Raw genomic sequence first — 12,458 nt, 5'->3', positions numbered from 1 at the left:
GGCAGGTGGGGAGGTTCATGTTTCGGCCATCTATGGGCGTTCGGACAATAATACCAGTAAAAAGTGACAGCCCCAAGCCCTTGGGCATTTATTTTTTATTTTTTATTTTTATGGAGACCACGACTTGATGGCATTGGCCTTGCAAATAGTTGATGCAGCGCATCGCCAGAGCTGGCCTTGTATGGAGCAGGTCGACTCCACGCGCAGAGCCTCAAACTCCAAAGGCTTCGGAAGAAGGAAAAAATGAAGAGTATACAGAGGTGAAAATTATTATTTTCGTATAAATGTTATACAATGCAAACAAATGATAGAAATTGAAATTTAAATATGGTGGTCAGGTTGTTTGTGAATTGATAGGTTTTGGTTTCAAAACTTAGTGTTGGTGTATATTTCTTTCCCTTTTGTTTGTTTCTTATATGGACAAAGAGGTCCTATAGTTTCCCTACAAGATACTAGCAAATGGGTATATTCTAGTTTTTTAGTTTAACAAACAATATTATCTACACTAAGAGGGTGAAGGAGTGGGTAAAACCTCATAATAGACTAACAATAATGTGGTTCAAATTCACTTTTGGCGAGAACTGAATCTAAGATATCTTACTTACAAGTGAAGAAGAATGCCACTAGACTGTAGTACTAAATGTCAATGATAGTTTTAACTAAACTCACTAAACCTACTATTAGGCTTAGTGATTAATGGACTCATGACCATCATCATCTAATTGGGCTGAAACTGTTTAAAGGGTACTGATCAGTTCAGTCCAATAGTTGGGTTGGCCTTTGGCTGAAACTAAATAATGGGTAATCATCAGTTCAGCCCAATAGGACATTTGGCTTTGACTTGGGCTGAGACTAATTAAACTGAAAACAAATTTGAGGTAGCCCAACTTGAAATAAAACATCGATGATGATTGCTGATTCTTAAAATCCCAACCCCCCCGCCCCCCACAAAACCCCAACCACCCCCACATAAGCCCCCCCCTCTTCCCACCACATTTCTTCATACCATTTAAATTATTCTTCAACCCATCACTCTCTCCCCATACAGATTCTCGTATTCACACTCAAACATTTCCTCGATCCACCCACCTCGGGAAAAAAAATGGCTGATACACACGTCTATCATTTCCAGGGCGGTCAACAAGGCATGCAGCATCAGCACCAGAAGTCCTACCAAGTCGCCATGACGGCCACCGCTGTGACCGTCGGTGGTTCCCTTTTCGTGCTCTCTGGGTTGGTCCTTGCTGGCACGGTCATAGCTTTGACCATAGCCACCCCCCTGATGATCATATTCAGCCCGGTTCTTGTCCCGGCCGTGATCACCCTTTCCCTCATAATAATGGGGTTCTTGACATCCGGTGGGTTTGGTGTGGCTTCGGTGACGGTGTTGACATGGATCTACAGATACGTGACCGGGAAGCAGCCATCTGGGGCGGACCAGCTGGACTCGGCTCGTCACAAGCTGGCTGGGAAGGCGAGGGAGATGAAGGACAGCGCCGAGCATGGTCAGCAGCATACCTCTGGTCAACATCAGACTCCCTAATCTGTGTACATACCACCATATATATGTGTCCATGCAGTTTGATCCCGTGGTGAGGAGTTTTAAGGTAGAGATCGTACGGCTACAATAATAATAAAAATTAGATTTTTACATAGATAGGGCAGTGCATTGATTGTCCTCTGTCTCTGTAATTTCATGTGTATTTTGTTGTACGAGTTAGTGTGTCTCTGTTTATTTTGTTAATTAAATGTATGTCTCTCTTTCTCTTGTAATGAGCTGAATATTTGGGGACTGAGAACTTGTTTAATTTGTAATTTTTAACTTCCTGCAAGAAAAGAAAAGGTTTGTGTTTTTAATTATATTTTTCTTTTGAATTTTGCTGGATTCTTGATCATATTTGATTTGATTCGACTGAGTGATGACGATGATATGCTATGTGGCTCTGTGGAGTACGTGTCGCCATGATGGCATCGTCTAAGCGATCGTAATGAAATAGATGCCCCTCCCTAAAGTTTTGTTGGGGGTTTTGAGATTGATCCTTTGAACTTTTTTGTTAGTCTACGGAAAATCATGGAGATGTGTAAATTTTATTATCAAATTAATACGGTGAAGATGTGTATTGATAAAAGTAATATGTGCATCTTAAAGATGTGGATGAGTGGATGAACATGTAAATTTACATTTTTGTCTACATTTTCAGATTAATATGGTATTTTGCATTTCCTCAATGGAAGAGCTTTTTGCGAAAATAAAATATACATTTTAAAGTATTTTATATTTCCAATTAAAGGTATTACAGAAATGAAATTGTTCAAAAATCTCACTTAGTACTCTAAACTTTCTATAATTAGAAAGTAAAATACACTTGTAAGGAGTGTAGAATGAGACTCTTGGAGTGCTAATAACAATTTCCTTGCAGAAGCCATACAAAAGATGAAGGGTTAAAAAAGGTTAAGCGACAACTTTCTGTGTAGGTTTGCAAATGGTAAAAGAATCTGTATTATATAAGACTACTTGTTTCAAAATATTCATGTTGAAAACGGATAAACCAACGAAAATAATCGATCCTCTTTTGAAACAAAATTTGACTTATCGAAAAACATGTTTTTCACCATAACTGGATTCAAAATTTTGTTTGCCTAATTCTCATTGCTCGATCGAGACCTCCTCTAGAACGACTTGAGTTTTTGAAGCAGTATAATAGTGGATTTTGTAACCCTTCAGATAGGAATATTCATCTCCTCCATTACTTTTTGGTCAAGAGCTTCAATAATGGTATTGTCATCCGTCCTGGAATCAGCCAAAAAGATTTGAAGAAGCAGTGTTGTAATGGATTTTGTAATCCTTTTGATACCATTTTGTAACCCTTTTGTCACCCCTATCTTAGCTTTCAAGTGTCTCTGATTTATTATTTGAAGAAGCAGTGTTGTGATGGATTTTTGCAACCCTTTTGATACTCTTAAAGCTATCGATCTTTTCTCAAAAAATAGGTGTATATTTGTTAAGTTTACTCGTACCGTCGAATTTTGTCATTATGATTTCATTTATGCCTTTATATTTGTAATATGTATATATATTTTAGTCGAGGATGTGGGAAACAATATTAGGAGGCTCTTATAACAAGTTATGTCGTTTAGTCCACAGTGTTCATTGAGAAAAAAAAAATCATGGCTCTATCTCGGTCTTAAGTGAGTCTCACCTCTATCACAGATGTCAAATTGCCAACAATACAAACAAGTCTGATCTTTGTTAAAGATATGATATCATGTATGTTACAAATAGTTTAATTTGAAATGTAGAGGTGATTCGTTGCATTGTATAAAACTTTCTCCAAAATAACAAAAACTAGTTGACAGTGGCACGGGGCTACAATACTTATATATATTTAATACAATGACCATTTTAACGGTCAGATGATAAACGTATTAAATACATATATTACATGAATAATATTTGACCGTCAAATGATTATTGTATTGAGTATATGCATGTGTTGTAGTTAGAGCTTTAAAATTCAATTCTATTACCTTAATTTTGATGATTTTGTTATAACAATTTCCTGCTGCCTAATTGAAATAAGTTATCGTAATCTCCATAGAAACACAAGTAAATCCGACGGTTAATAATTAATATCTTCTACTTTTAGTGAAAAAAATATCAAGCTTGATGAAACAGATTCTCTCTCTACCAAGCCAAAACAAAATACTTTACAACACACCTATAACAAACTAATAACCATATGTTGTTATGACTTGGCATCTTCATCTTTACACCCCCTCAAGCCAAACTTGGAAGAAGGCAAGATTCCAAGTGAGAGCTTGGATTGTAGAAACTGAAATATGGATTTTGACAAGGACTTTGTATGAATATTAACAATTTGATCCTGACTGCACGCATATTGGACTTTGATTAAGTTGGCAAGAACCAATTCCCAGATATAGTGATAATATATTTCAACATGCTTAGTACGAGCATGCAAAATAGGATTAGAAGCAAGATATATGGTTGAAATGTTATCACACCAGAGAGTGGGTTTAGCAGTCATGGGAAAACCAAAATCTTTCAACACTTTGCATATCCAAGTAATCTCTGCTGCAGTTTGAGCCAAAGATCTATACTCTACCTCAGTGGATGAACGAGCCACTGTGGTTTGTTTCTTTGCACACCAACTAATCAAGTTAGAACCCAAAAAGACACAAAACCCACTAGTGGATCTTTTATCAAATGTGCAGCCAGCCCAGTCTGCATTCGAGTAGGCAGAATATGTAAAGGACTTTGTTTGAACAAAAGACCCTGAGATATAGCGCTCTTGAGGAATCTTAAAATCCTCTTGGCTGCTTGCATATGTTTAACTGTTGGGGCATGCATAAACTAGCACACCTGATTTACAGCAAAAGAAATATCAGGTATAGTCTAAGTAAGGTATTGCAGACCACCAACTAAAGATCGATATTCAATGGGATTAGGTAACAATTCACCATTGTGATCCAACTTTGCAGAACTGAGGGGTGTACAACAAGGTTTAGCTCCATCCATATTAGTATTTTGTAAGAGATCAAGTAAGTACTTGCCTTGATGCAGAAAATGTTGTCTTTGGTTCCGTGAACTTCCAAGCCCAAAAAATAGTGTAAGGGTTTAATTGGAAATAAGGTACTCAACTGTTGAATAAGTTGTTGGCAGAGAGAAGCATTAGGACCACTGATGAGAATATCATCAACATAAACCAGTACAATGACCAAGGTTGGAACTTTAAGAACAAGCAGAGAGGCATCAGAAGATGATTGAGTAAAACCAAGAGATTTGAGAGCCTGAAACAACTTATCAAACCAGACCCTAGGGGCTTGTTTAAGACCATACAAAGATTTCTTGAGCTTACACACATGATTTGGAAGAGATGGATCTTGAAACCCAAGAGGCTGCACCATGAACACTTCTTCTTTTAAATCCCCATGAAGGAAATCATTGCTAATATCTAACTGATTAAGGAACCAATTGAATTGCACATCAAATGTTAATAAGATTTTAATAGTGACAGGTTTAGCTATAGGGCTAAAAGTTTCTTTATAATCTAAACCTTCCTTTTGATGAAAGCCTTTGGCAACAAGCAGGGTTTTGTATCTTTCAATGGAGCCATCAGGGTTCTTTTTAATTCTAAATACCCATTTGCAGTCGACAACATTCTGAGAGGATGTATGAGGGACAAGAGTCCAAGTACCTGTAGACTGAAGAGCATTGAATTCATTTTGCATTGCTAACCTCTAATTTGCATATTTTGAAACTTGCAGATATGTTGTTGGAATCACTTCAATGGAAGAAGGAAGATGATGTTTAGTTGTACTGAATGCTTTTGGTTTATAAATGCCATTCTTAGACCTTGTGATCATGGGGTGTACATTTTGAACTTCTTGCATATGTGGAACTTGCTGCATAGAAAGATGATTGGATTTTGTGGTATCACTAGGCACAATTGAATGAGTGGCGTTAGGTTCAACACAAGCTGGATGAGAAGTTGAAGCACAAGATGGAGCATTAGATGAAATGTATAAAGGTAGAGAAAACTCCAAATCAATAGGCTGAGATGTAGGGGTAGAAACAGAAGACACAGGGTGATGAGAATCATGAAAAGGAAATGTAGCCTCATCAAAGACTACATGTCTTGAAATATAAACCCTTTGTGTTTCTATATCTAGACATTTATAACCTTTATGTTGTAGGCTATATTCCAAGAAAATACATCTTTTACTTTTCCCATTAAGTTTGGAGGACACATAAGGTTTTAACCATGGAAAGCACAAACAACCAAAGACTTTGAGCCTTGAGTAATTTGGAACTGTATGAAATAATAACTCCTAAGGTGATTGTGAAATCCCAGAGATTGGCAATCTGTTGATGAGATATAGTGTAGTTGTGAAGGCTTCAACCCAGTATTGATGAGGAACATGGGATTGAACCAATAAAGTTCTAGCTGTCTCAACTAGATGACAATATTTCCTTTCCACACAACCATTTTGTTCTGGTGTGTGTGGACAGCTTAATTGATAAAGAATGACATGAGTTTGAAGATAAGATTTAAAAGATAGACTTGTAAACTCACCCCCTGAATTAGAACGTACAGTTTTGATTGTATTTCCAGTTGTGTTTTCTACATAATTTTTTAAGAGTACAAAAGTATATAAACTTGGGACTTGACCTTTAAAGGAAGCATCCAACTATACTTGCTGAAATCATCAACTATGAGGAGATAGTACTTAAATCCACTCACTGAAGTTACAGGAGCAGGACCTCACAAATCACAATGTAACAATTCTAAGTTATGAGTAGTTGATGATGTGGAAGAACCAAAGGGTAACTTGTGATTCTTTGCTATAGCACACTCAGAGCAAAAGAAATCCACAATTGTTGTTCCTTTGACTACAAGTTTATTAGTAGATAGTAGTCTGCGAAATATAAAGCATGGTACGCCACATGTTATTATACAATTAGAGGGACACTTGAAAAAACTAATTTCTCTTCAATTATATAATAACATGTGATGTACCGTCCCGTATTTATAGGCACATTGAATTTTTTTTCATTGTTTGGTTACTATCTTTTGGACAGAAAATTACTTAATTATGAAAGATATATATTATTAATTGTCAAGATTTTTCGTTTTTAGTCCACAATAAGATTCTATTCCCAATATTGATATTATAGTAATATATCTTTTAAATACCAGCAAAGGAAAAAATATATATCCTTCAGTTGCAATTAATATCAGGTTAACTCGATAATCGTTCAAACCGATTAGCAAGCTATTAATCTAAACGTACTTTAAAGTCAAATATCTTAAGAGGAAGACGATTTAGATGTCAGCCTAAAATAGTAGCACTATAGAAGTTATACCTATAAATTTATTTTCAAGGGGTTCATAGCGTTTGGTCATATCATATGTTCAAGTCGATCGGTATATTTGGTGTCTTGCGTGTTTCAGTTCAAGAGCATTATAACCCGTTCATATACAAATCTCACTTAATTTTGTTGGACGGGAAGAATCTAAGCTCAAGCCTTAAAACTCTAATTTTTTGGGCAAAATTAGGGACTTACAACCAAGTTTTTTAAGGTTTACTTACAATTAAATTGTGTTATGCCAATTGATAAGGAATTTTCTTCTTTCTATGCAGAATTTTATGTTGTCATCCTTGTTGTGGAGTTAGCTCACGCGCTGGATTGACAAAATTTATGCTTGAAAGTGACTTTTTAGTGTGACATGTTACCTTGCTTCTAATTTTTTTTTTCTCCTCCTTGGTTGCTCCATACTCGTTGGAAAAACTGTATTTCTCGTTTGCAACACATGGTTTTTCGTTGCTCCATACATTTCGAGAAAAGAATGTAGTTGCTAACAAATTAACCAATTTAGGGTCTCTCCATTCTTCTCTTGTTTGACATGCCGCTTCTCCTATAGAGATTTTTCTTTTCTGCATACAAATTTATTGGTAATGCCTACAGGGTTATCTGTCATTCTTGATGAGTAATTTTCTTTTTTACCCAATCCTTTTGGATTTTCCTTTTTGTTTCTCAGGTTATTCTCTTTCCCCCGTTCTTTTGTTTTCTTTTTCAAGAGAGATAAGATTTATGTTCTCTTATTTTTCTTGTATTTTCTTTTTCAAGAAGGGAAATGTTTATATCCTCTCTTTTATTGTATTTTATTTTTCTTGCTTTATGAGAAGTAAAATTGATGTCCCCTCTCTAGAAATAATTTCTTTTTTCATATCAATAAAATTGTATTGCCTAGGTTCTAAAAAAAGATGATAAGTGAATTTTGTATACAAAAGTGCATCACATGGCCTAACTGTGGATTGCCAAGTTATACAGATTGATAAAATCATATATTTGAATAAAATTGTAAATGACAAGGTAGAATTAACAAAACTGAAAATATATATTCGTAGAAATTTTTTTTTCTTCGAACAAACACTGTTTGTTCCAAGAATAAAAACTAAAGACGCATGCAACTCAAACCATAACACTTCGTCCTTTTAAATATCATTTGGCTTTTTAGTCAAAATGGTTCCTGAGATTTTTATAACACATAACTTTGATCCCTTAGATTTAAAATCAATAGAAGTGGTCCCTGAAATTGTTCACCATCCATTATTTTGGTCATTCCATTAAAAAACTTTGTTAAGTGGTCCCTGAGCTTTTTAATGAAATGACCAAAATGATGGATGGTGGACAATCTTAGGGACCAAAGTTATGTGTTATGCAAATCTCAGATACCAAAATTATGTTTTATGCAAATGTCAGAGACCAAGTTATATGTCATACCCTCAACTTAATGGAGTTTTTTAACGGAATGATCAAAATAATAGATGGTGGACAATCTCATGTACCACTTCTATTGATTTTAAATTTCAGAGACCAAAGTTATGTGTTATGCAAATCTTAGAGACCATTTTGACTAAAAATCCATATCATTTATACTATGTGTCTAATTTCTTTTAACTACGGAACTGACTCTTATTATGTGTTTTATGCTATCTGTAAGTCATTTTCTTGGCATCCAAGTAACAAATGGCCAGCTTTATATAATTAAGCAAGCTTATCGCTTGAGTCTAAATAACTAGAATGATAAGCAGATTAACCACATTTGAGCAAGCTTTACCACACCTCCTTTTTTGTAAGTTGAAGCTTAATCAAATATCAACAAATCCTGACCGTCCAATTGTAATCTCTGAGTCCCAACAACATACGGAAACAGGTAGCTTTTTACCTTGCTCTAGAATTTCACAGGGTGGACTCGAGTTAAAATCCATATTAGCTGTTAATATTTATCTCCCAAATTAGTTAACCTAAATCAACAAAAAAAAGCTGTACAAGTTATTTCTTCTTTTTTCTTCTTCTCTTTTTCTCCTTTATTTTTGGGTAAAAAGATAAAATTAGCAGCAAGGACCAAGAACGCGCACCGACTTTCCAGAGAAGCACAGACAATCGCGTAAGACCAGCTTCACATAGGACTGGAAGTGCACTTCCACGTGCCAGTTACCCATTAAAGTAAAAAAAATCAACCAATTTCACAAACCATAAATCCAACGGCTTAGGTTATAGTTCACCGGCCACCGCAACAATCACAACCCTTGATTCAACTTTCACATCTGTTTTTTCGTAGTTTTTGTAGGGAAAATTAGTAAAGGGATTAAGTGAGCTTAGTGGTGAAGGAAAAAGTAAAATTACGTGTGTTTGATTGTTATAGACTTATTATAGAAAAGGAAACCAAAAGCTCCATAAATACTCGTATAGACCTTCCTTTGCACGTAAGAGAGAAAAACTAATATTCTTTTTTCTTTTCACCCAAAACCAATCAATATCTAAGCAATCAAATCCATCATCTTCTTTGTTATTTTTACCAGAAGATTTGTGGATTGATCTCCACGAGAAAAGGGCTGCAAATTATGGTGAAGGAATCGGCACGAAAGTGTTCGCATTGTGGTCACAATGGCCACAACTCGAGGACGTGCAACCACAGCCATGTAAATAAAGGGGTTTGCTTGAAGCTTTTCGGCGTGAACATTTTGGAAAACCAGGAGGATTCTATAAAGAAGAGTTACAGCATGGGGAATCTGCATACAGACGGCAACGGAGACCACAACAACAACGCTGTTGGGGCTGATCACGATCCTGGCTACCTCTCCGATGGCCTCATTCATAACAAGAGACACAAGGCCGCCCATGAGAGAAAAAAAGGTCTATTTTTGTTGTTGATAATTTCATCAATTCCAACTGATTTTATTTGTCTAGGTTTTCTGTTTGCTCCTTGATTTAATTGCCTTCTGTGATGTTAAAGGAATGCATGTGTGACTGCATTGTTCTTCATTGGTGTTTTTCTTCTTTGTATTACATTGATTATTTGTATACGTAGATCTTCTTTAATGGCATCTTCAAAATTACCCTTTTATTTCTGGAGACCTAGTTTAGGTTAAATCAGTTGTCCAAGACATCTGCTAGTTTTGCGCTCAAGTTCAAATTCCTTTTCTGTAAATTAGCGTAATTGCATCTAGATTCTTCAGGTTTGGTTTTGACTGAATTTGAAATGAATATTTTCAGGGAGGCCATGGACTGAGGAAGAGCATAGAGTATTTCTAGCTGGTTTGAAGAAGCTTGGGAAAGGTGATTGGAGAGGAATAGCAAGAAACTTTGTGACCACAAGAACCCCAACCCAGGTTGCTAGTCATGCACAGAAGTATTTCCTCAGGCAAGCTACAAATGATAAGAGGAAACGCAGATCAAGCCTCTTTGACATGCACTTTAAAGAACTCTATGTAATTCTACCTCCCCCACTTCAAACAAGTACTGCACAGTTTCCGAGAAAATATGCATTGCACGGATAGAACATATTATGAATTTCTATCGGAAGTAAAATTGAGATGGCACTGTTTAACAATAGAGAAGCACTAAACCCTAATTAACTTATATACGTCTTTTGATTAAAAGGTTGTGACCGGTCCTGTTTATGCAAATTTCTTTTACAATATGGTAGAGGCAGTTCTTATTAATTCATAACAATGACTGGATTTTGATGGGATTTGCAGGATCAGGGTCCTCAAGATTCCTCAGTTACACCTACAAAGTCAGCTGCTGAAACTTCACCACAGGCTAGCAGCTCTAAAACTAGGCAACTGAAAATCAATACAGGCAATAACTCGCCACCGGCTAGCAACGTTCCAACTCAGATTCTTGACAGATTCCCACATCTGTGCTTGGATAGCCCCCCAGCTCCTCCATTGTCTCCAATTTGCACTCTTCCAAATTACCCTGCCATGCCATTTATGGTAAGAACCCTTTTGCCTTTTCCCCATGATTGTATGCGAACCTAGTTTTGAGTGTTAATCTATCAGTGTAATCCCCGTGACAACTGTTACTGTTAGCGAGAAATACTTCAAGAACCGCACAATAGAAAGAACAAAAATCACTCACCAATCAATTGTTAATGTCAGGTGCAATAGTCGGTTGCAATTACAGTTTGATCTATGAGTTTGTTTCTTTAAAATGATATTTTAAAGTACTTTCACCATGAAATGAAGTTTTCTCACAATATTACAAGACTATATATTTGAAACTACTCTAACCTATGAGAAGGAGAATTAGAAGAAATATGAAGTGAAATGTGTTTGTTTCCATTTGAAGTTAATTTTTCTAAAACAAAGTGCCAAACTTATGGATGATGATTTTGCTCATGTTTGAACAGATGGGAATTCCAGGAAATGTCTCATACGCCCCAATGATGCACTTTTACAGACCAAGTTACCACCACATGATCAAAAACCATGGTAACTTTCCAACTAGTGCACCTGTCATTTCTCACCCTTCTGGAATCCCATCATCACCAAGGTCCCTCCCAAGCAGTCCATCCATGGCAGCCGGCCGGATCAGCAGCATGACGTCAGCAGCTGAGAAAGATGCTTTAGAGCTTAAAATTGGGCAGCCTCAGCCCTCTCAGGGGGCAAACTTGTCTCCTTCTTCTTCTTCTGGTGCCATCAAAGTCACATAGAAAATTACTTTTTACATCTTATAATTTTTTTATTTTTTAACAATTTTGATTCACAGCAAGCTTAAGATAGAAGAATTACGAGAATAATGAATTAAGTTGATTCAGTCGAATCACTCATGGAGGGAGGTGTACAATTGTAAAATGCGGAAAGGGTTTTTTTGAGTCCCACTTTTTTATACTATGTTTATGATGAAATGAAATGCCTTCATTAGAATTTGGATCTCTTCAGGCCTTACTGTCCGAAGCCTAAAGATCAGGAAATCCGGATCCTTGATTTGTGTTGAAGAGAAATTGTAGCCCCTGGTTTGTGTGAGGTGGACCAACAAATTGATTTAATCAGAATTGTCAGATTCAATTTGAATAGTCCAAATTGTCTGGTCCTTGAGCTCCGAGAGATTCGAAAAGGGCCTATGTCCCCTTCATCGCATTAAGTCAGTCATAATTCTGCAGAATTTATATTGTTTGGAGCAATTTTGGCCAAACGAATTTTATTTTATTTTTTGCAACTTTTCCTTCTCAACTCAGATGACATGAACTTAAATAAGATAATCTTTCTTAGTTTAGGGCACTGACTTTTAGTTTGGGGTGTAAGTTTCATGATATGAAAAGATCATCATTTAAATTCAAATACTGAAATATTATTCCGGCAAAAGCACACTCAAATAGGTGTTTAGTTATTCAATTATGACCAAACCATTAACACACAATATTGTTGACTAATAAAATGTTCACGATATTGATCAAAATGTGATATGATTCCCAAACTTTCAAGGATGATGTTTGAATGAAAACCTCAAATTTAACAATTTGAATTGTCAAACAAGTTTGTAGAGTGAGTTTATACAAGAAATTAGCACCATACTATCTTACTAACTAATTAGCGCTTGAGCACTACTTCTGTCTCGTATGCCTTATCATTTGCCCAGTAAA

General features: G+C 36.1%; 2 protein-coding genes across 2 annotated transcripts; both read left to right on the top strand.

Annotated features, from left to right (window-relative positions):
* The first annotated feature begins 955 nt into the window (after positions 1–955).
* LOC103952767 (oleosin 1-like) lies at positions 956–1,857 on the top strand. Its single transcript, XM_009364441.3, has one exon. The coding sequence runs from the start codon at positions 1,103–1,105 to the stop codon at positions 1,541–1,543; it is 441 nt and encodes a 146-aa protein (XP_009362716.1). The 5' UTR covers positions 956–1,102; the 3' UTR covers positions 1,544–1,857.
* Positions 1,858–9,315: 7,458 nt separating this feature from the next.
* Positions 9,316–11,771, top strand: LOC103952766 (probable transcription factor At5g61620). Its single transcript, XM_009364440.3, has 4 exons — positions 9,316–9,724; positions 10,085–10,299; positions 10,570–10,809; positions 11,226–11,771. The coding sequence occupies exons 1-4, from the start codon at positions 9,433–9,435 to the stop codon at positions 11,526–11,528; spliced, it is 1,050 nt and encodes a 349-aa protein (XP_009362715.1). The 5' UTR covers positions 9,316–9,432; the 3' UTR covers positions 11,529–11,771.
* Positions 11,772–12,458: the final 687 nt, after the last annotated feature.

The sequence above is a fragment of a genome, unplaced genomic scaffold (assembly GCF_019419815.1).
Source record: "Pyrus x bretschneideri cultivar Hongxiangsu unplaced genomic scaffold, Pyrus_bretschneideri_v1 Contig32, whole genome shotgun sequence".
Classification (NCBI taxonomy): domain Eukaryota; kingdom Viridiplantae; phylum Streptophyta; class Magnoliopsida; order Rosales; family Rosaceae; genus Pyrus; species Pyrus x bretschneideri.
The sequence above is the reverse complement of the archived record's forward strand: the minus strand, read 5'-3'. Positions and strand labels throughout refer to the sequence as shown.